This window comes from Myodes glareolus, chromosome 27 (assembly GCF_982192425.1).
Source record: "Myodes glareolus chromosome 27, mMyoGla1.1, whole genome shotgun sequence".
NCBI lineage: Eukaryota > Metazoa > Chordata > Mammalia > Rodentia > Cricetidae > Myodes > Myodes glareolus.
The window spans coordinates 6,063,419-6,087,600 of record NC_142052.1 but is presented as its reverse complement, the minus strand read 5'-3'; the positions used below and the strand labels follow the sequence as shown (position 1 = coordinate 6,087,600).

At 39.9% G+C, this 24,182-nt stretch overlaps 1 protein-coding gene across 1 annotated transcript in view; it reads left to right on the top strand.

Annotated features, from left to right (window-relative positions):
• LOC125399984 (cadherin-related family member 3-like) overlaps positions 1-23,072 on the top strand; it is a 124,954-nt gene extending 101,882 nt beyond the window's left edge. Inside the window, exons 22-23 of the mRNA XM_087902227.1 lie at positions 20,043-20,159; positions 22,968-23,072. Coding sequence (XP_087758353.1) covers positions 20,043-20,159; positions 22,968-23,072 — 222 coding nt within the window. The remainder of the gene's footprint in view (positions 1-20,042; positions 20,160-22,967) is intronic.
• Positions 23,073-24,182: the final 1,110 nt, after the last annotated feature.

The following is a 24,182-nucleotide window of genomic DNA, read 5'->3' as shown; positions in this document are numbered from 1 at the left end:
AGTTCTGGGTCCTGAGCTTGAGCGCTTGAGTTCTCATCGGAGTATCTGCCTTAAACTTCAGGTTGAGAGATCTTTAATTTATTTCACTGTAGAAGTATCACAGCTGACAGGCCGCAAACTCCTGTGTGGAGCAGAGAATCCCACCCTAGTGAGAATCCTCATCCTGGATTGGGACAGACTCTCCCACCCTTCATGTCACCTCGCTGCTTCTAACGGCCTTTTCTAGATCTTGACTCTTCGTGTGGATGGTTTCTGTCCTATTAGCAGGCTTTCATTCCCACTGCAATTGCGATGAGTCTGCCAACTGTCTGCCGCCAGCGCTGGCTTGCAGAAGGCAGTTTCCGCTGGGATTCTCAGCAGGGACACTGCACATTAGGAATTCTTTACTGATATATTGAATAATGCAGTATTTCGGGGTTCCCTTATAGAGCATGGGCAGCAGAAAACTTTTGTTTCTCATAGTTTTTATTTATAATCACATTTTTAAAAATCATTTTGTTGCTTTTGTCTATTTTCTGTGAAAAAAAATCTATTTTTACTTAATTTCATGAGGCCCTTTCATTTTTCCATCTTAAAGGGAAATTTAGCAGTAAAATGTTGTCCCTTGTGATTTGTGCTAGGTTCGTAGATTCTACTCTCACACTGATGAATTCCCTTATCATTTTTTTTTTTTGTAACAAAACTAAATCTGTCAAGCTCACAATCCTCAGGAGTTAATCTCACGCATTCCCTTGAAGCTCCTACTGGTCTGTGCTTGCTCCATTTTGCAACTCAACTGAAATACATTTCTTCTTCCATGGCAAAATCAACTTTACCCCCTGAGGATGTATGTCCACGGGACCTTAGCTAACAGTCTGGTAATCAGGCGAGAACGTGAAAGTCCGTTGTCACCTACCTGCGAAGAAAATTTCAGGGCATCGCCTTCCAGTTAATGGAGAAAGCTACTCATTTACAGAGTGTGTTGGGCCATTTCCATAGGGCTAGGGGGTTCAGAAAAGGCTGCATTTCAAGCGGAATGCCTTCTAGATGTCTTGATTCCAAGTTTCACTTCTTTCCAAATAAGGTCTTGACCTTGGTGGAAGAGATTTGCCACAGCCGAGAACTGAGCTTTTGCTGGAACCCCACACTCCAGAGTTATGTGCAGAGCCAGCTTGGTGTTTTCCTGACCTTTAAAGGCTAGAGATGAGAGCTCAAGGCTCAAAGAAACGCAGGCCCCCAACTTCCTTCCTGCTGTCTTTCTTCTTTCTCTGTGGACATGTCTCAGGCTTTCAGAAAGGATGAGACTGTCTCCTTGTTGCAGGCATACATTCCAGTAATCATTATTGAGACAGTTCCCTCGAAGACACAGTGTTTTCTCAGCTGTGCTATCCTACAGGAAATAGGTTCATTCAAAGTCAATATTCAAGAAGATTTCTTGTTGGTTAGTATCCAAGTAACTGCTTTTCCATCGTTGATTTCCACATACTAGTGACACTTTTCTCTTTGGAGGAATGCCTATTGAAGTCAATCACTGTGTTCTGCAGTTGTCTTAGGGATAACAGTTCACTCCTTGCACCCCCAGTCTGTAGGTTGACCTTTCACTCTGTTCATTGCTGTACAGAATGTTTTAGTTTGATATAGTTCTGTTAATACATTTTTGCTTTATTTTATTATTATCATTCTTGACATGACATCACTGTATACCACTGACTATTCTGAAAAGAGTTAGTTGCATCAGGCTGTCCTTGAACTCACAGAATTTCATTTGAATCTTTATTCCAAGTGTTGGAATTAAAGGTGTGTCCCACTAAGCCCAGATCTATTTCTTACTGTAATAACCTTACGTGTTTTTGGTATAGAATACTGTTACTAGAAATTTTGGGGAGTCTCAGTGAAGTGCCATACAATACCAGGAAAACTGGGATCTGTTCTTGGATCATTAGTCTCATTAGAAAAAGAATTTAAGGAGCTGGAAAAACAGAGAGCACTTGCTGATTTTCGAAGCGATCCGGGATCAATTCTCAGACCCCACACAGTGGATAATAATTTTCTGTATCTCCAGCTTCAGGGGATCCAACACCCTCATCAGGCTTTAGTGGGTACCATGCATATACATGCTACACAGACATGCTTGCAGCAAAACACCCACACACATAAAATAAAAACAAATAAATCTATAAAAATGTAAAAGAATTTAAGAATGGGCTCAGAAACTCAAAGACAATTAGTATTCAAACGAAAAACCTTAGGGAAGATGAGCTGTAATTCTTGGCAGCTGCCTAGAGGAGAGTGGAGAAGAGAAAGAAAGAAAGAAAGAAAGAAAGAAAGAAAGAAAGAAAGAAAGAAAGAAAGAAAGTTAATTTGCTTGAGTTAAGTCAGCATGGAATCAGTTACATGGCCGACAAGTAGGCCACATGATATCAAGGGGAGAGTTAGAGGAATAGTAAGGAAGCTGAAAGACTAGGTAGGGAACACATACTTGGGTTTTGGCTGCCTTCTGAAAGAAGAGGACAGAAGAGGAAAATAGATAATAGGTATGCATTCATGAGTTAGGACTCAGGAAGACAGGGAGACACAGCTGACCCCAAGGGTAGCTCTCAGGAGCACCGAGGGGGTGAGGGGCAGGAGCCCTCAGGAGAAAAAGTACATTTTCTCATGGATGACTTGCCTTCCTGGTACAGTACCTTAGTCAGGTCCCTGACCAGCCAGTCTTACCCTAAGGTCTAGCAAAGACATGTCTCCACCTAGAGGTAGAGTCCACTCTTTACTGTCACTGTGTTAGAATTTTATCCTGAGAAATAATGTAAGAAATAAAAAGATATAGTCATCAGATTGGAGGAAAAGATGTTAAATGCAGGCTTTCAGTTTTTTCTATTGCTCCTATTAGTTGTAATGTGTCTTTATTTCCTTATTTGGTAGAGAAATGCAACAGACTTTTTGTGTTAATTTTCTGACTTGAACTTTTATTAAACTGGTTTACTTTTAACAACAGCTTTCTGGAGTCTTGTTATCTTTAGGACATGTTCTTAATGATCATGGCATTTGAAATCAGTACACAAATAAACAAAACCAACAGCTGTTTGTCTGAAGGGTAAGTAAAATTGACAAATCTTTAGTCTGATAAAGAAAACTGGAGAGAAAGCGCATGTAAACTCAAAAAATGGAAGAGCAGACATTGCCACTGATAAAAGCCAAAAGCATTGTCAGAAATCATAAACAATTACCACAAATTATGTAACTTAGAAGAAATGGGTAAATTCCCAGAAACATAAAATCTACTACGATTTGTAGTCATAAAACGAGAACCTATGCTGTTCAGCATCAAGTAGAAGATTGGATCAGAAGAAAAACAAAACAAAACAACTTATCAAAGAACAACCAAGGATCAAATGGTTTACTGCAGAATTCTACCAAACAGTTAAAGAATTAATATCATTCCTGTCCAAACTCTTTGAAAACATTGATGACGACACTCCTTAGCGTTCTGAGAGCAGCATTGCATTGACTCTGAAGCTTCTCAAAGACACCATGAGATGTGAAAACCCTAGGTTGATTCATGTCAAATTTTGTGCAAAAATCTTCAATAGGGACAAGAAGGTTGTTTCAGTGATTAAAAGCATGTACTATGTAATCATGAGGACTAAATATTCAAACTCCAGCACCCATCAAACAGGCCTGGCATCCCTCATTCACATGGATCCCCAGTTCTAAGAGAGACAGGCCTGCCTGGCGTCCCTTGTACACATGGATCCCGAGTTCTAAGAGAAAAAGAGATGGAAGTATAGCTAAGGTTCATTAGTTTCCAGTTTAAATTAGTAAATCTGAGTCCCAGATTTAAAGGTAGACCCTAACTTAGAGATGTAACTAGAGATTGCTCGTTCATTCCCAGCCTCCCAGCCCCTAAGAATCACACAGAAACTATTAATTACAACCCTGATTAGTCAGGTTTCTTATTAACTAATGCTTACATCTTAAATTTACCCATTTCTGTTAATCTATGCATCACAATGATAGCTGTGGCTGGCTGGTAAGGTTCCTGAGTCTGTCAACTTTGGCAGCTACATAATGTCTCCCTGACTCCACGTATTCTCTCTCTCTTTGTTGGCTATATTCTGTCCTGCCATAGGCCAAAACAATTTCTTTATTGGCCAATGATAGTAAAACATATTCACAGCATACAGAGGGGAGTCCCACATTATCTGACTTGTTTTGTCTAAATAAAAAGGAAGGTTTTAAATTTAACATAATAAAATTACATATAACAAAACAGGTATCAAGCAAGAATTACAGTTGCAATAGTTCTTTGTGAGTCTAAAGTTTCATATCTAAATTATCTTTTATCATAGCTAAGGAAATCTATAATTATAACTATTTGTCTTCAACTCTATGAAACACTCCAGAAGGATACAATATTACCTAAGTAAAAAGGAAGTGCATTGTAAGCAACTTTGGAAACTCTAGAATTGATGAGACATCTGGCTGCCTGGAGAGTCACCCAAAGTTCTTATGTAACCTTGTGGCAGCCATCTTCAGCCTATAGGCCTATAGTATCCGGCAAACTTTTCCATGATACGGGAAGTTTGGAAGACTATTTTGTCTATATTTGCAGTTTGTCAGTTACTTTTTTCTGGGTCCTGCAGGATGTAGACTCTTTCATGAACCAGGAACCCCGAGGAAATGTCTCACCTTCTGGAGGCAAGGTCAGCAGTTATTTCTATGGGTCCTGCATGTCCAGTACAAACAGCACATGGTCAAGCAGTCTGGGCAAGCCCAGTTTCTTGTCCAAATGGCTACCCTTGTCACATTGAAGGCAAATTCCATACCATGTTTCTTCAATGCCCATCAAACTCTCTGAAGTAATTGGATTGGTGTTGCCAGAAAAAGACATGTCTCACAGTTCAGAAAAGTCTAAATTCTTTAAAATTTTAAATGCCATAATCTGTAGGCCTTTGAAGTCTTTCAAGATTACATATCAAACTGAAATATGTCTCTGTATATCTAGAAAACATAATTAACATGATGACTATTAATCTGTATTTATATATATTACATTTTTAAATGAGCTGCGTAAAACAATACCTTAACAAGAGCAGAAATACACATATACAGTGTAACAAATTTCACCTTAAATTTGTAGCAATAGACCAAGATCCCACTTTAAATTAAAGCAAATATTTATAAAGAATCATTTTGGGAATTTGGGTGTAGTTTTCTCCAAACTACTTACGGCTGTTTGTTGGGCAAAGTAATTTTAGGGTTCATGGAGACCTTTCAGGAGAGGGGGAATCTTGTTCCATCAAACTACATTAACCTGGAAGGAATCTATAGGTTCTCATCATCTGCGGAAACAAGAGCAGAACATCTTTTCCAAAATGACATATCCTTAGGTTCAAATTGTGAAGTCAAGATACCTTTAAAATATATGTGTTTAACTTAGCAGCCCCCAAAATCAAATGTCTCTCTGCATTTAAAAAATTCAAAGAAAACACCATAATATGCATAATCCAGACTCTGTGTACTTTCATCTTTACATGGCTTTTTTAAATTATTACTTTTTAATATTTAATTTTTAAATATTAAATCTTTTCTCCTTTAATCTATGACTTTCTGTACTCTTTCTTTTCTCTCATAAGTCCATGTGCATTTATCTAACATTGTGACCCATTCAGAGGTCTTTTTTGTCTGAATCTGTCTTATTATGTATCTGTAATAATTTTCTGTCCAGGAGTGTCTTTTTCTTTGTCGTTTTTTCATGCTAAGTGGGGGAGGCTAGGACCAACTCTATGACTCTGCCTGTTGGCTCCATCCCAGCCAACATGGTGGAGATACGTCACTGTCTCTGCTCACCATACTCACCACCCCGGCTCCAGGGGTGCAGCAGGACTATGTTGCCATTAAGGAACTTGTAGTACATTGCTCATTAACCCTATCTAGGTGAAGGACCTCCCAAAACAGCCAATGTTCGTGCTGTCAGCACGAACCAGGAAGCCACCATTTCTTTAAGAAGCCATGTAGTGTTTGCTGCTAACGCTGAGTCAGAAAGCCTTCTCTTAAAGGAGCTACACCTCTGTTCACCATCAGCAAAACAGAAGCTATCAAAAAAAAACGTGGCTACCAAGAAACTGTGCTTGGGTCCTGCTTTTGTGGGTCCAGACACCCTTTTTTTTTTAAAAAGCTTTTTAAAAGCTCTTCTGTGGATCCATGGCCCAGATGGTGGGTTGACATTTTGTAGACTCCCAAAAGAGCCAGAATCAGATGATGCTGTGAATATTTCTTATTGCCATTGGTTAATAAAGAAGCTGTTTTGGCCTATGGCAGAGCAGTCTGTAGTCAAGCTGGAAGATATATATATATATATATATATATATATATATATATAGTCAGGGATATACCAAGTAGCTGTTGAAGAGAGATGCCAAAACCTTATCAGTAGGTCACAGCCTCATGGTGATACATAGATTAGTAGAAATGAATTAATTTAAGATGTTAATAAGAAACCTGAGCTAATAGACCAAACAGTATTGTAGTTAACATAGTTTCTATATAATTATCCGGGTCTGGGAGATCAGGAGCAAATGGTCTCCAGTCATATAAAATATTTGATGGAGACTGATAAAAAGGACACCAAAGCCCCCTTCTGCCCCATAAAACTACATATCTGTGTGTATACATGTGCCACCTACACATGCAAACACACACACACACAAATTAATAAATCTTTAAATCTTCAACAAAATAATAGAAAGCAGAAATAAGCAACATATAAAAAGAACTATACATTTAAAGAAAATGGGATTTAACATGATGCAAGGAATGTTCAGCATATATAAACCAATTAACAAGATGAATCACACTAGCAACTGCATATGAAAATTGCAGGCTCATCTGAAGAGGTGCCAAAGAAGAAGGTAATCTATTGCTTGAAAAAAGTATTCTTTACAACTGGATGTAGAAGGAATTTACCTCAGCATAAGAAAGAGTACAGGCAGATTAGTGTTTGAAGGATAAAATCCAAAGACGTTTACTGTAAGATTTGGAAGAAAATAAGGTCACCTGATCTTACTCTCTCTATCTAGTGTAGTACTAGAAATACTGTCCAGGAGAATCAGATAAGAAAAATATATAAAATGTACTCAAATTAGAAAATAGTATAGGAAATTATCTATGAATGAAATGAACGCTCTTTATTTTAACTCAATATAGAAATAATCTATATCACTATATAGATAATTTTATTTCAATTTGAGAATAATTGTTGCCAAATCTGCCATTTTTGAGAAACTAAATTCTGTTACCATTTAAAAAAATGATACAATTATGAAAAAAATGGAATCTACTGAGTGCATACATTTGATATGTAGGAGAAAGAATATATCTTTTCACTTTTTTATTTATTACTGTATATTTATTGAGCACCATGCAGGGAAGCCACTGAATATGACAGAAAGAATATTGTAGACAGGATCAGGTCACAGTATTGATGTTTTTGCAATTTTATTTTTCTGTATTTAAAATATTTGTTTTTGAATTTATAAATATATATATCTCTGTGTGTTATTTTAATTAGCAATATTTTGAGATTTTTGGGATGCAGTGAATTAAGAACATTGTTTAATATGAGATCTCAGCTCTTTTCTGCCATCTAGTGGCAGCAGACAATGTTTTATGAATATACTTACATAAATTCTTTTATTTTGAGATTATAATTACATAATCTTCTCCTTCCTTTTCTTTAATTCAAAGCCTCTCATGAATACTCTCCTCTTTTAAATATTAATTGCACCTTTTGTCATCAATTCTTGTGTGAAACACACACATACACATCCTAAATACATAAGCACATCCTACTCTGTCTGTACGTTACTTAGTTTTCAAGGCTGACCATCTGATAACTGATAACAAAGTTCTCTTCCCTTGCCCAGACAATTTTTACTGCTCTTAGCATTTCTTGGCTGCCTGTGGTTTGCTTTGCAGCATCAAGGCCTCCTGGGCTCCCTCTATGCTTCCCCAAGGAACACAATCCCTAACTACACTCTAAATATTTGTCAATATATCCACATGTAAGTGTAAATCTTACCTGGAACGAAGAAAACTTTAATTCCAAAATAAACTATTACAGAAAATTAGAACTAATCAAAATGCAGAGTTGTACCAGTCACAATGGATACATCTACAGAACACTGTACCTATGGCTCAGGGGTTTGAAGGATTATGAGAGCCAGAGGATCAGGGAGTTTTCTGGGAGACTGTATCTCTTAGAAATGTCAGTAGCTACACCTATAAGGTCTTACGAAGATGACTACCTAAACATCAACGGAGCAAAGACAATACCAATAAACATACTAATGTACAAAGTCATGATTGCATATTCTCCTCCTTGAAGAATACCCCTTACTAGTTTATTCTTGTGATTCTTTATGTTTCTCATTTCTACAGTGCAGAATATTCTATTTAAATGAAACTCCATGGTTTTGTCTTCTTTAGACATCTTACAACCACTTTTCAAGTAAAGCTAGAGGGAAACATCATTTCTAATTGGGCTTTAGTTCTTGCAGCCAGTACTAAACACTGATGATAAAGGAATAGTGAAATACTTATAAATTGCTATAGAGATGTATGTTATTTTTTATAAGTAGTTGGAGATCTGAAACCGTTTATAGTTGCTGTCTCAGGAGCAAGCCATGGACTAGCTGTGTGAGCAGGAAGCAATGCCTGCCTCCAGTACCAAACTGAAACAGCAGCACCAGGGGTTCTAAATCTGAAGCAAAGTAGAAAAGCACTTCTCTGTACCTTGAATATTGTCTATAAACAATATCTCCAATGACCAGGAAACCTCTTCCAATTTCTATGACATGAGGTTTTTTATCATAATTAATATAACTTAAACTTTGAACACAAGAAACACATACATACCCTGTTTTGCTATTTTGGTGCTTGGAAACTATAACCAAAACCACAAATGTTCTAAAATTTCAGCAAATATAAGAATACTTTAATTCATCCATGTTAGAAATTATGCCATTGTAACCATTCTTACCAAAATTATAAGCAGTATTACATACTGCAGTAAAATAATGTTTCTGAAAAGCGCCTTGCTAAAGAATCCAGTAGAATTTCTCAATATTTGCAAACATGAATTATGAAAGTATTACTGAAAACTAATGGTAACAAAAACATAGAATAAGCATAAGCAAGAGGCCTAATACTTGTCTAAAGGCAGCAAGAATCCCCAACATTTTACAGAAGGTAATAGTTTATGGAGTTATGTCATAGACAGTATAATTAAATATTTGTAAAATAAAAATGTCAATGAAAATATAAAATATGTGCTTAGATCATAATTAAAATCAAATGCTTAAAACATTTTTGCTTAATTTTCTCCATGTTATCAATTTTGTGCAAAAGATATGTGTTATTTGGAGACTTTGAAATTGACTTTTTTTGTAGATTAAAATTGAAAGAAAACTTCAGACCACTCAAACTAATGTTTTACAGTATTTTTTAATTCAAAAGTGATCACTTCTATGGGGGTTTTTCTCTTATTATACGTGCATATTAGCTATTTTCCATAAACAGAAACCAAAAACAAATAGAAAATAATAGTTTGTATGTAGCAGTGGGAATCACTGTAAAAGTCAAGGGATATATGCTCCCTAATTACAGATTCACCTTTAGAGGAACTTCACTGTTATTTATAAAGCCACCTCTGGTATTTGAATCTCCCAAGATTCGCTTCTCAGGCAAACAAACCTTTAAGCATGAATTTGATTGACACCGACTTCTATCCCACTCATGGGATTTCCACTATTATCTTCTTCCAACAATAGAATTTAATTATTGTAAGTCATGTGTTTGAAGCTAATTATCACATTAGCATAAAAATAATTGAAAAGAGAGACATAAAGAATTTCTACTAAGCTCAAGATTAGGCTACTCCCATGACAGAATCTGCTTTGATGAGATAGTCCGTAGGTTAAAAAATTCTAATAATAACAGTTCAGTCTTTCACTAGGAGTCTTAGCTAGGACCATCCTTGCAGATTCCTGGGAGTTTCCCTTGTACCAGGTTTTTACCTGTCTCTGAAATGACTCCCTTTCCTGTCAATTCTTTAAGTACTCTCTTCCAACCTGCCCCCATCTTATCCCTCATGTTCCCATCCCCACCTGCCCCCTGTAAACCCCTCAAAATCTCTCTTTCCCCTTCCCAGGAAGTTCCAAGTGTCCTCTTTGAGCCCATCCTGATATCTAGCCTCTCTGGGTTTGTAGATTGTAGCATGGTTATCATTTACAGCTAATATCCACTTACAAGTGAGTACATACCATGTTTATCTTTCTGGATCTGGGTTACCTCACTTGGAATGATTTTTTCGAATTCCATCTACTTGACTTTGAATTTCCTGGTGTCATTCCTTTTAACAGCTGAGTAATACTCCATTGTGTAAATGGAGTATTTTCTTTATCTCCTCCTCAGTTGAGTGACATCTAGGTGGTTTCCACATTCTGGCTATTATGAATAAAGCTGCTATGAACATAGTTGAGCAAGTATCCTCGTAGAGTTTCCTTTGCTAATATACCCAAGAATGGTATTGCTGGGTAATGAGGTAGATTGATTCTCAATTTTAGGAGCAACAACATATTGATTCCCTGAGCCGGTACAGAACTTTGCACTCCCGCAAGCAACGGAGGAATGTCACCTTTGTTCCCCATCGTCTCCAGCATGAGCTGTTGCTTATGTTTTTGATCTTAGCCATTCTGACAGGTGTAAGGTAGGATCTCAAGTCGTTTTGATTTGCATTTGCTAAGAATGTTGAACGTTTCTGTAAGTGCATCTCAGTCATTTGAGATTCTTCATTTGAGAATTCTCCGTTCATATCTGTTTCCCCTGTTTAAATTAGATTGTTTAGTTTTCGGTGTCTAGTTCTTGACAAGAAAGTCTACCTGTGGAGGAAATGGTGCACCAACTCAGCCACCTAACTTTTGACTTAAAAATCTGACTTGTGGGATGAAATGGCCACTTACTGCTTCTCTGACATGGCCCCTAGCAAGCACAAACACCACTGGAGAAAAAGAAATGTCAACGTAATGATGTTTAATGATATTCTGCTATACTCCTCAATTGGTATCTAGCCTAAAGGTTGTCTGACAGGCTTCATGAAACAACCGGCGGGAATAGATGCAGAGACTCACAGACAAACAGTCGGCTGATCTCAGGGAATCCTCCAGAAAAGAGGAAGAAGGACTGTAGGAGCCAGAGGAGTCAAGAACAACACAAGAAAACCCACAGAATCAACTAACCTTGGCTCTTAGGAGCTCACAAAGACTGAATTGACAACCAGGGAGCCTGCATGGGACTGACCTAGGCCCTCTGCATATATATTATGTTTGTTGTCTTACTTAGGGTTTTATTGCTGTGAAGGGACGCCATGACGAAAGCAACCTTTATAAATGAAAACATTTAATTGGGACAGTTTACATGTAGTTTCAGAGGTTCTGTCCAATGGCAGGGAGCATGGCAACATGCAGCAGATATGGTGCTGGAGGAGTAGCTGAGAGTGCCAATCTTGCACCAACATGAAGTTGACTCAGATGCCAGGAAGTATCGGGGGTATAAGAAGCTTCAAAGCCAGCCTCAACTCTATGCAGAGACTGCTCGTTCATTTCCCAGCTGCCTAGATCCGAATAATCACACAGAAATTATATCAATTACAACACTACTTGGCCAGTATTTTAGACATCTTTCTAGATAGCTCTTACCTCTTAAATTAACTCATTTCTATCAATCTATGTATTGCCACAAGGCTGTGGCCTACTGATAAGCTTCTGGCAAGGTTCTGGCGACTGTCTCCTTCAGCATCTCTATGACTCCACCTAATCTCTCTCTCTTTTCTGATTTCTGGATTTACTCTGCTACTCCATTGGCTGAAACAGCTTATTTATTAACCAATAGTCACAAAACATATTCACAGCCTACAGAGGAGAATCCCACATCATCTCCCCTTTTCTGTGTAAATAAAAGAAAGGTTTTAACCTTAATATAGTAAAATTACACATACGAAACAGTTATCAAGCAAGAATCGTAGTTACAATATTTAGTTCATTTACATTTTACAAATTATGGGAAAATATTTTATCATCTATCCTATTTTTGTGAGCTAAAGTTTTTTTTATCTAATTTATCTTTTATCATAAGTAAGGAAAACTATAAATATAACTATTTGTCTTCAACTCTTCAAAGACCCCAGGAGAATACAGTATTACCTAAGTAAATAGGAAACACATTTTAAGCAACTTCCAAAGTTCTAGAATTGACAGAGACATCTTGCTGTCTGGACAGTCACCCAAAGTTCTTCTGGAACATTAGGGGATCCATCCTACAGACCATAGTATCTGACAGACTTTTCTATGCGTTAGGAAATTTGAAGATCTGTTCTGCCTTGTAATGGCAAAGTTCATCACTTGCTTTGCAGTTTTTTTCTATGAAGCAGGAAACCTGAAAGTTTGTTTTACCTTCTTTAGGCAAGTTCAGAAGTCGTTTTCTGTGGGTCCTACCTGTCCAGTTCATACAGCATACCATCAAATAGTCCAGGCAAGAACAGTCTCTTGCTCAAATGCTAATAAGCTCCATAAGGGGACTCTTCAATGCCCATCTTCGTCTTGAAGTAATTTGTGCTTCCAGAAACAGACATGTCTCACTGACAAGAAAAGTTGAAGTCCTTAAAACATTTGAAATGTCGTTGTGGCAGCCCTGGGTGCTGGCCCCACCTCTCTTGGCCTTTCAATGTAGCAGAGGTACATTTACCCCCAGTTCTGGGACTTCTGGGTAGGAGTCGTGCTCACCATCTTTACTCTGGGAAGCTCTGTGCAGCACATAAACCCTGTTAGTCTGAGTAAAAGCTAAATCTGTCATGCAGTGTGCTGCATGGCCTGGAAATGTCTCCGTGCCACTCCATGGCAGTGGAAATCTACCATGTTTTTCTGCTGTGCATGCCTAGCTGACGCGACCAGTTGTTTTCCCAGGTGCAGGTACTGTGCGGCAGGCACGCTCTCAGCTATTTTCCCCCTGAGCAGACATATAAGCACTCAGACCCGGAGTGTGTGACTTTCCACGTGGGTTAGCCCCAAATGTCTAGGAGCCATTTTGTAGGTGGAAACTGCTTGTCCAGATCTGTTGTCCAGATCTGAATAATCACACAGAATCTATATTAACTACAACACTGCTTGACCAATAGTTTAGGCATCTTTCTATCTAGCTCTTATAACTTAAATTAACACATTTTTTAAATTTATCAATGTATTGCCACAATGCTGTGGCCTACTGTTAAAGTTCCTGCAAGTTCCTGGTGTCTTTTTTCTTCGGCAGCTACATGGTATCTCTCTGACTCCATCTCCTCTTTCTTTATCTCTGTTATGATGTCCCACCTGGCTTTCTTTGCTAAGCCATTGGCTGAAACAGCTTCATTATTAACCAATGGTAATAAAACATATTCACAACATATGGGGGGGGAAATCACACAATCACTCCACAGAAACACAATCCCTTCAAAAAGGCCACAACCACTCCAAGAAAGTCATACCTCCTAATAGTGCCACTCCCTATGAGATTTTGGGGGCCGATTACATTCAAACGACCACATTCTACTCCCTGACCCCCCCATAAGCTTGTAACAGCATCACAGTGCAAAATTCATTTAGTCAAACCTCAAAATCCTGCATAGTTTAATCATAATCTCAACAGTGTTTAAAAACTCAAGTTCAATGTCTCTACTGAGATTCATGCACTCTCTTTACTGTAATCCCCTATAAAATCAGAAATAAAAAAAACCAGATCACACACTTCTAACATATAATGGCACAAAATATAGCTTACCCTTCCAAAGCATAGGGAAGGTAACATAGTGAGGAAATACTGGATAAAAACAATACCAAAAACCAGCTGCGCAAACTCCAGACTCGGTGTCTCCATGTCTGATGTCAAAGGATGCTTCAGATCTCCAACTCCCTTCAGTTTTGTTGACTGCAAAACACTTTTTTTCTCTTGGGCTGATTCTGTTCCCCTCTCCTCCTTGTCAGGTATCCCACAATTCTGGCATCTCTAACATTTTGGTTCTCCAAGGAAATCCAGGCTTCAACTTCAGGGCTTCATGCAATGCCTTCTCTGTTAGGTCTCCATTCAGTTACACCCCTGATGCATGCCTGATCTCAGCTGCATTCTTTAGTCACAGGGGCAAATTCCCTAGCCCCATTCTTCTATCCTTAACTCTAAAGTAAGAACAACATGACTGAACCTGCCAAGTTCTGCTCCTTACTGAGTCTGAAACACAGGGCCTTGTTTAATTACATCTTCACCAGCTTTCTGTCTATCATGGCCTAGCTTGGCTGTCACAATACTTCTTGCTTTGTAGAAAAGACTGGCCTCAAATTCAGACTTCTGCTGGCCTCTGCCTTCTCAGTGCTGGGACTAAGGGCATGGACCACCACACTCTGCTCTATGCTTCTCTTTAGTTCCTTTTCACAAGTTGGAAATTTAGCTGGGTGGGAGTTTGCCCTGAGCTCACCACTCCCTGTACTCAATTTCTTAATCCATTTATCTCCTCGAACACAGGACTTAGTTTCATTCTACTTCCTGGTGCTCTTTTTCTCTTCAAAATCTACATGTTTGTAATTGACCCTGCTTGGCTTGCTACTTTTCCTTATAAATCTTCACTAGACTTAACATCAATAGTCACATAACAGTCTTTATTAGTTTTTCTATGAATTTTTCTAATTCATATATAATAGATAGATAATCTTTGAAATATTAAACCAATATTTCCATTGAGGGCCTTCAATTTACATTTCTAAATAGATATGGTGGTATACACAATTGAGAGATTTTATAATCTCACCAGAACCTTCTTTTACTTTGTACTGTTCCTAGTTCACTTAGCAGCCCAACTCCTCTTGAATCCTGTTTTAAAAAAAAGCAATAAGCAGGGATTGGGATTTGAGTACTCTCAGCCATGGCTCACTATGATTCGTGGCAGTATATTTCTAATTTCTCCATTCTTTTTTGATAAAAGCTGCTGTACCATTTTGGAAATATATGGGAACCATTACTTCCATCCTTTGAAAAAGAGGCCCAGAATATGATACCAGGCCACATTTGGATCATAAGTAGCATGGTTAGTAACTGATACATGTGTAACTTGTTCCATTGTCCCATGGAGATATAACTTCAGTCCAGTTGGGCCATTTTCCCACCATGAATGGGCAACAATGACAACAGGACCCTGGCAGACCAAGCTTCTGATGAGTCAAGACTTTACCCATGCAAGGGGTTGCAGCCATTCCTTCATCAAGATGGTCAGTGCTAGCATATGGAACCCAATTTTCTTCAGAAACCCTTCTAAATGCACAGCAACCTAAACTGAAGATTTACTGGTTTCCATCTCATTACACAGTTTTTTTGGAGGGCAGGGACAGGTTTGTATATTATATGCTATCAGTACAATCTATGTTTAAAATTTATTTAATCCTAACGATTAATTTATTTTTATATTATGTGCATGAGTACTTGTCTGCATTTATGAATGTGCAGCACCTAGGTGTCTGGTGTCTGAGGGGGCCAGAAGAAGATCTTGTATTTTCTGAAACTGTAATTAATCATGCTTGTGAGCCACCATGTAAGCGATACACATGTATTCATGCCCTATGCAAGAGCAGCAAGTGCTCTTAACAGCAGGTCCTTATACCTTCCTCATATGCTATTTTATTAGTAACAATTTTAATATTAATATACTTTAGTACAAAAAATCCATCAGATTTGGAGGTAAAAAATCACCAAATTTTTTATATCATCATACTAACTGCATAATGACAATGCTATTTCTCTTGGTTGCTAACTGTTATCAAGGGAAATACATGACAAATAATCAACTTTTAGTTTGACTGATGCCGCGATTGTGCTACATAATTATATGAGCACTATTCAAACTTCTACAAACTTTCACACAAAGAAGCCATTAACTGACAGCAGTGGCATGAGATGCTCAGAGTCCTTGGTTCTGGTGCCTCTTCATGGTGGTGTCTGGACCAGATAACCAGAACACATCTCTTCTGGACCACGGCTGCCCATTCTCCTAGGTTTCTTCCTCATGAAGTTCTTGGCCTAAGCTATTAAAAGTCTGCCACTTTCTTCATGGAAAAAAAAAAACTTTCCTTAGGCCAGCTTCTCTATACAGGAAAACCTTTATAAATAATTCAAGAGTAGAAAGTTGAAAGTTGAATTAAATTATATTTCAAGGTCATTTCATTTATAATGGGATATGATTAAATGCATATGACTTTTTAAATGGTGAATTCTTGTGCTAAGCTAAATTTTACATAGTAAGCTACATATATAGGTAGTTGCTTTGTTTAAAGAGGGGACCAAAATCCTACCCCATTTGATACTAATGTATCTTCCAAAGCCATCGGGGCTCCCTGTTGTAGGACCTCCTACTCCTCCGTATTTCGTGTGCTCATTTTGACAGGGCTGTTTGACAAGTTTAACATGTTCTTTGATTCACTTCAGTATCCATCCTTAGATTTAAAGTACTATGCCCTTGTTAGTACAATTCTTGGAAATTCGGGAGGACTGAAACTTTTGATGCCTCTCAACCACAAAGAGAGCTGCAAGTTCAGTTCAGTAATTATTCTTCTGTACTAGATCATTTTCTTGTTTTATAATACGATGCCCTCTTCCCGTTGTTCTGTCCTTCTCTGGTCCTTTTCTCTGCAATAGTGATCTCCTGCGATGTGTTTGATACAGGTTTTTATATTGGAAAGGACACATTGTGATGTGGGAAGTCCTTCTGTATATGTGTTGTTTTTATTGGTTAATGAATAAAGAAGCTGCCTTAGCCTATGATTGGGCAGAATAGAGTTGGGCAAGGAAAGTTAGACTGAATGCTGGGAGAAAGAAGGCAGAGTCATGTAGCCACCGCCAGAGACAAACACCTCCCTTGAGCCCACTAGAACCTTGCCAATAAGCCACAGCCATGTGGCAATACACAGATTAATAGAAATAGGTTAATTTATAATACAGGAGTTACCCAGAAATATGCTTAAGCTATTGGTCAGACATTATTGCCATCGACACAGATTTCTGTGTCGTTATTTTGGGTCTGGGAAGCCTGGAATGAATGAGCAGCCTCCGACTACACCCTTGTTACAGGATATTTGATCACATTGGGAAGCCTGAGATTGCATTACTTTCTGGAAAAGCTTGTTTTTAGTTGGGATGTGGCTCAGGCCTAGAACACACCTTTAATACAAGCGTTTTCTGCTTGAATACTGTAACCAGGATTAAATACAGTCAAAGACAGGCTAAGAGACAGAACAAGCAGCCAGTTGACAGGAAGAAGACTTAGAAAGGAACAGAGAGTCAGGAGAATGGGTAGAGAGACAACAGTAAGTAGAAGGGAGGGACATTCAGTTTGAGTCTTGTTTAAGACGGCCTAGGAGAAAGTCTTTCTGGATCACCAGTGGAGAAGGAAGTTCAGCTGGCTGCTTTCTTTGTTCCTCTGTGCTAGCAGATTTCCACTCCAGCATCTGGTTCCCAAGTCTTTATTGGTAAAATCAAATGGTTGAGATTTAGATATAATCTTCAGCCCCTTGCCACCTGCAGCAGGTGGGAGAGCTGACCCAGTCCCTCTATAGCATTTGGGAGAGTCGGCCCTGCACATCCCCAGGGCAGCACATTAGAGCTGACCCTGTTGATGGGGGCAGGGGTGAGCCAGTCCAAGGACATGAGGAGGGAGACCTGGTCCCATTCCTTATCTGATATACGGTTGCATGGTCAAGGAATTGATACCCTCCCTTGCTTTTTACCCATCACCATTTGTGGCAGGCAGGAGAGCTGGCCCTGAGGTCATGAGAATAGAACTTGCCCTGTCCCTCATGGGCCAGCGCCTGAACATTTTCTAGAAAGCACAGTAGAACTGATTGGACTGGTAGGGCATGGGTGAGCCGACCCTGAGTGCGTGAGCTGAGGGCGAAAGAACTGTGGCCTCGCTTCTCATCTGCCAGGCAGTGGCATTGGTGGGGGAAAGGTCCCATCCCATCCAGCTCCCAGAGCCACCTGCGGTAGAAGGAAAGTTGGCTCTGCCCCTCACCAGCTGCAGCACATGGTAAAGTGGCTCTTGCACCTGATCTAGGCAACACAGTAGAGCTGGACCTGATGGTGTAGGTGCCAGCGAGCCAGCTCAAGGGTGAATACAGGAAAACTGGATCTACCTCTTGCTGCTTGCTGCGTAGGGTGAGCTAACTGGGGCAGGGCTGGAGAGCTCATGCTGGTGACGAGGATGAGAGAGAACTGGTGGACTGGACAACATACCTACCACCCAGGCTCCGGACAAGGGCTATGAGTTGGCCCACTCCATGTATAATCTGTAGGAGTAATGTAATGGTGCCAGTCCTTCAAATCCAAAGTTGCAAGATCTCCATGATACAGGGCAACAAGAGGATATCCAAGAGAAGTCAAAGTGAGGGCCAAGTATCAATACTATAGAAGAAACCAGAGACTTTGAGCCAGACCAGTGACTCATTGTAGTTAACACTTGCAAGTAAAAATGTGTGGACTAAAGTATACACTGTGTGACTCACTGTGGCACACTATAGCTTCCACAATGAGATTTTTTTTCTTTTAAATTTTATTTTGTTTTGTTTTGGTGAGAGGTTGCAGGGGCAGAGGGTAGATGTGAAGGGATAAAGAGATGAATGGGATCAAGATGCCTGATGTGAAATCTACAACATATCAATAAAAAGTTAAAAAGAAGCAAACGAAAAAGAAAAAGTATGCAATGATATTTTGTATGTGTATTTTAATTACCATAAATTATGCTATGAATCTTGTTCTATTGCTAAAGTATTCTCGCAAAAGCCATCTTTTACACACGTCCCTTATCAACACTTCTGATTTTATGGCTATTTGATAGTCTTTCATATGCGTCCTTGTGTGAGCTAAAACAATGAGATAAAATCTGACACAATTGCTAGATGACACTTTGGTTCACAGGTGGCATAGGATGGTGATGCCTGAAACATGGGGGTGGCTGTGTTCAGCCCGGTTACTGCACTGTCTTTGTAGTGCTCCAGTATATTCTGAGCAGAGGTGAAATCCAAATTGTCTGGAGACGTGTCTTAATCAGTGATGGGACAGGACCGAGATCTGAGTGTCCCCATGGGTTAGCTTTCACAGCCCAGAGACGCAGGGGTGAGTGAAGTCAGTCAAAGCATAGTGAGCTGCCTTCTGCAAGAATGAAGCCAAAAATCCCATGCTTGGTTTAGGGGAGGTTTTAGAAGATTGTTAAATTATGGTGTATTTTATTAGAATGTGATAATATGTTAGTAAACGACAAATAATTTTAATTAAGTGGTTAAGTAAGTTAATTTGCTTCTTATCCTTGGTACAGCAACACATACCTCATAAAACTATAACCCTTTGCTGTAAAAAGAAACATCATCATATGCAAATTGGCTCCCGAGTCTTGCTTTAGATTGTATTGTATTTTTATTTATTGGTTTTTATTTATTTATTTGTCTTGAGAATTGAACACAGTCATCTAGTGTGGCGACAGCCACCACAGAAAGGGACTGTCTTCCCTGAGATGTTAAACATGTGGCTCTGATCAGATGGGAGGGGAAGAAGCAGGGGCATTACAGCGCCTGATGACCGGATGTGGATGGCCAGATGTGGATGTGCCGTGTTAACAAGACATTGCTTCAATATTGAAAGTCTTCTGTACTTAGCTTGCTGTCTGTAGCAGAAGGGGATTCAGAGAGAAGCCAAACAGATCTCTTCAAATCTGTGAGATCACTCTAGAAATAAGACTCTAAGCCACGCTTTTTTCTTTTGGAGATTTCTTGAGGTTAAAAATCCTTCAAATGTGGTAATTAGAAAATAATGAATTCACATAATCTTAAAACTAGGCAGGTAGTAAAAGCTCAGCAATCAAAGGGTTTGTGCATCCAGTATATCTGACTGAAATTTGTAAAACATTCAATTGTGATTAATTCAATTTATCTTTTAAATTTGAAATGTAGGATAAGGAACAGGAATGTGAGAGACCAGTTACTTCACAGGATGAGAGATTGAAGCGAGGAGGTTTCAAAAGTCAAGGAGGAAAAGGCCTTTTCCTTATTAGAACATCCAAGTCATTGGTACTGTAGGGTCCAGCCCTACAGGCTCATAGAGACTACCCAGGTGCCACTCAGGAACACACCACCCAAGGGGAATTAATTAACATTCCCATCATTATAGGTAGGGTCACCTGATGTTTGTTAGCCCAGTATACACCCATCCCCTTTCCCCAGGACATGCCAGACACATATCAGCCAATCAGGGCTCCTGAACCTTAAAAACCCCACCCTAACTAGGCTTATAACTCTCAGACCTCACCACTATACCAGATGGACGGAGGGTCCAACCTCGAGATGGAATAAAGTCTCTGTTTCTGGGTACGAGCACAGACTCCTTTGTGATAGCTTTTGGGGGGACCCTGCTATCTGGGCATAACAATACAGGCCAACAAAGTGACAGTAACATTTGTAAACAGAGATAGAAGGGGAATTAAAAAGAGAAAAAATCCAGAGGTGTTTGCTGCTTTTTAAGGATGGCTAGTAATGGGAGGGATGGCTGGAGCTAGCGAGCAGACTTTAAGTCAGGTTGGTCCGTTTGTTGTTAGAAATGACGCAGGCAGGAGAGACTAACGTGTGTCTATTTTGAAAAGGATCTAAAAACCATGGAGAGTTTTCTGGGCCTGCGAAGAAGCCTGTGATCCCAACTGCTTTGGTGGTTGAAATAAAAGAATCATAAATTCCAAGATGACCCGAGATATGAATTGAGTTCAAGATGACTTATAAAAACTTCATTTGAAAATAGAACTTGAAAACACAAGGGTTAGGGATTGACAGGGTTTACCTAGGCTCATGCATGAGGGCCTGAGTTCAATTCCCGGTACAAATGTCAACAGAAGACAACAAAAGAAGGAAGGAAGGAAGGAAAGAAGGGAGGGAGAAAGAGGGAAAGAAAGAGAGGGAGGGAGTGGAGAAAGGGATAAAAAAAAGTAAGAGAGAGAAAAGGGAAATGAACTAAAGGAAGGCTCACTGCCAAATTTGTACAGTATGAAAAGCTTATTAAGGTGATAATTTGAATTTTATATGACATTTGTACCTATTATAAGATAATGGTTAGTCCATTCATAATAAAAGGCATATATGCTTGTTTTGAGAAGCAGGTACGTTATTCTAACCATAAATTCACAAATATAAGTAAGAGTAAAATGCATGTACAAAAAGAAAGGATTGTCGCAGGATAAGGGAAAGAATCCTGAGTGAGGGTTCCGTGGAGAATACAGAGAACAGACTAGTTACAAAACATGGCGAAGGTGGGGCCCAGGAGCATTTGGTGACAGGCTAGATCGGAAGCTCTGAGATATTAGGGGACAGACGGAAGATGACAAGTCTTCTGTGCACAAGGGACTCACCTCAGGAAATTCACAGACAGTGCATATTCAGCTAGGATAGAAATCCAAGCCTACTCTTTTCCTGGTCGCGCGTGCGCACACTCCAGTAGACGGCCATGCCACACATCCCAGGCACCGGCGGCTCAGAGCCGAGCACACCCTGCTCCCTGCTGCATTCCCCGCAACAACCACAGTGTAAAGTAAAGTTTGCTCTAAAGAGGAGGAGGAACACATGACAAACTACCTGGGAAAGTGAAGCGGTTTTGCTGAATCTCACAGGAAACCTTCCAAATGCAGGAACAATCCTTACATTTGCAGCATGTAATTTCCCTTGTTGACCATTGTCACCTCCACTCACTTAGATCTTAAAATTCACTTTTTATTCCGTTGGTAGCCCAGAAGACTGGATGTGCTCTTTCCAGAGACCCCCCACTTCAAAATTGTACCGTATACGTGCCTCAGCTGCAGACAGTGACGTGTGGGTAGAAATGCCGGACCCTCAGATACGTGTGGTCTCGCATGTGTTTCTCCTTTTGGAACACACTCTTGCTTAGATGCTGTACGCCTCTTGCTGAAGAAATTTTCTAGAATTTCACCAGTTTTGATTTAATGGCATTTCACTTAATTTTTGCCTTGGATACATTTGTTCTCAAAAAGAATATTGAAAATTAAATCCTAGACTTTTCTTTCTTTGAGCTGTGATGTGGAGAATGGCTTACCATTGCTTGAGAGTGAAAGGGGCTTTTTACAAATAAAGATAGAATATTTTTATGTTTTGTACAGTGTTACCTGTAATTCTATTTAGCAAAATTCGGTTTTGAAATATCAGCATTTTACTAAATTCAGTATTTACTAAAAGCAGTATGCAATAGTACAAAGAACAGCAGGTGGCGCTGCAGAACGCATTACCACCCTATCTGCTCCAGTCTAAGGCTATGTCTGAAGGGACAGAGTGGATTCCAGGGACACTGTTTGTGCGGTCTTCTATGACGGAACTGTCTTATGAAATCATTATGACCTTCTGGAATTTCCAAAATGGTTAAATACCTATCCAGTATTTCTAATACTGTATATAGGAATGCAGATTGTTAGAAGAAACATTTTATTGGAAATACTAAATGGAAATTACTACAAGAAAGAAAGAAAATAGAGTTTTATTTAGGACTATGCTAATAGAGATGCAGAATATAGCGAAAGGATTTGCGGTGGGGTTGGGAGATATTAGGCAGAAGTGCTAATACAGCACGGGCAGTGGGAACTCACAGCCACGGGGAGACATCAAGAGAAAGGGCAATTTCCTTAACCAAGTTGCACAGGATTCTTAATGCATTCAGCCTAGAGAGTTTAGACAGTACCCACGTGCAAAGGGCCTCATTTGAGCTCACGCAGGCTCCCCCAGCTGTTGGTCCAGAGACCCATGAGCTCAGGTCAGCTGTCTCTGTGGGTTTCCCATCATGATCTTAACCCCACTTGCTCTATAACCACTCCTCCCTCTCTTTTACAGGACTCCCGGAACTCGGTCCCGTGTTTGACTGTGATTCTCTGCCCCTGTTCCCATCCGTTACTGGATGAAGGTTATATGATGGCAATTTGGGTAGTCACGATCTGATTAAAGAAGGCCAATTCAGGCTCCCTCTCCACTATTGCTAGGAGTCTTAGCTGGAGTCATCCTTGTGGGTTCCTGGGCGTTTCCCTTGCCCCACGTTTCTCCCTAACCCCGTAATGACTCCCTCTATCAAGATATCTCTTTCATTGCTCTCCCTCTCCTTTCCTTCCCAAATTCGACCAAACTCATGTTCCCTCGTGTTCCCATCACCTCCTTTCAACTCCGCCCCAGTTTACACAAAAGATCTCATCTATTTCCCCTTCGTAGGGTGATCCATGCATTTTCGGGTCTGATGGCCTATAGCGGTGATCCAGAGACACTGGCACACGCGCCGGCCTAGGTCTATGGAACAGGAGATAAGCGTTTGGAGTGTAGAGAAAGAAGAACGTCAGGTGAAGCGCAGACTGTCCACGAGAAAAGTGATGAGGAAGGAACAGAGACAGGGTTGCTGGCTTCGCTGACACCCAGGAGTGTGACATGACCACACTTGGTTCAAAGGACCGACAGAGTGAAGTGACTCCAGACGGTTTTAGATGCTAACATCATCATTTGAAGTACCGGCTCACAACCTTCCTAACGCGGCAACCTTTTAATACAGTTCCTCATGGTGGGTGACGCCCAACTAAAAAAATTGGTTGCTATGCTGTCTCATAACTGAAACTTGCTGCTATGACGATTCACAAGGCAAATAATTTGGGAGACAGAGGTTGACCGAGGGGGCCCACAGGTTGAGAACCAGTGGTTTGAAGCACTGCATTTTAGAAGTCAGGTCGTCGTGGGCGAAGCAGCGCTGAAGGAGGAGAGTACACGGAGAGCTTGGCTGGGCAGAGGAAATGCCGACCGCGCCATTCCCAGAGCTAGTTCCCACGCAGAAATGTGGACTCCATATTCCAAAGCTCCTAACTCTTCCAGGGAAACCAAAACAATAAATCACACTATGACGAGTTTGTTATTAATTTCAAATATGAAACACTATTTACAGTTGAAACAAATGATGTGTGTGCATTAGCGGCACCCTGAAGGCAACCAGTTTTCCTCTGCTTGACTCAACAGGAGCGGTTACAGCTGTGATTGAGAGACTGCAGCGGTTTCCAGAACAACTGGGAAGAGGGC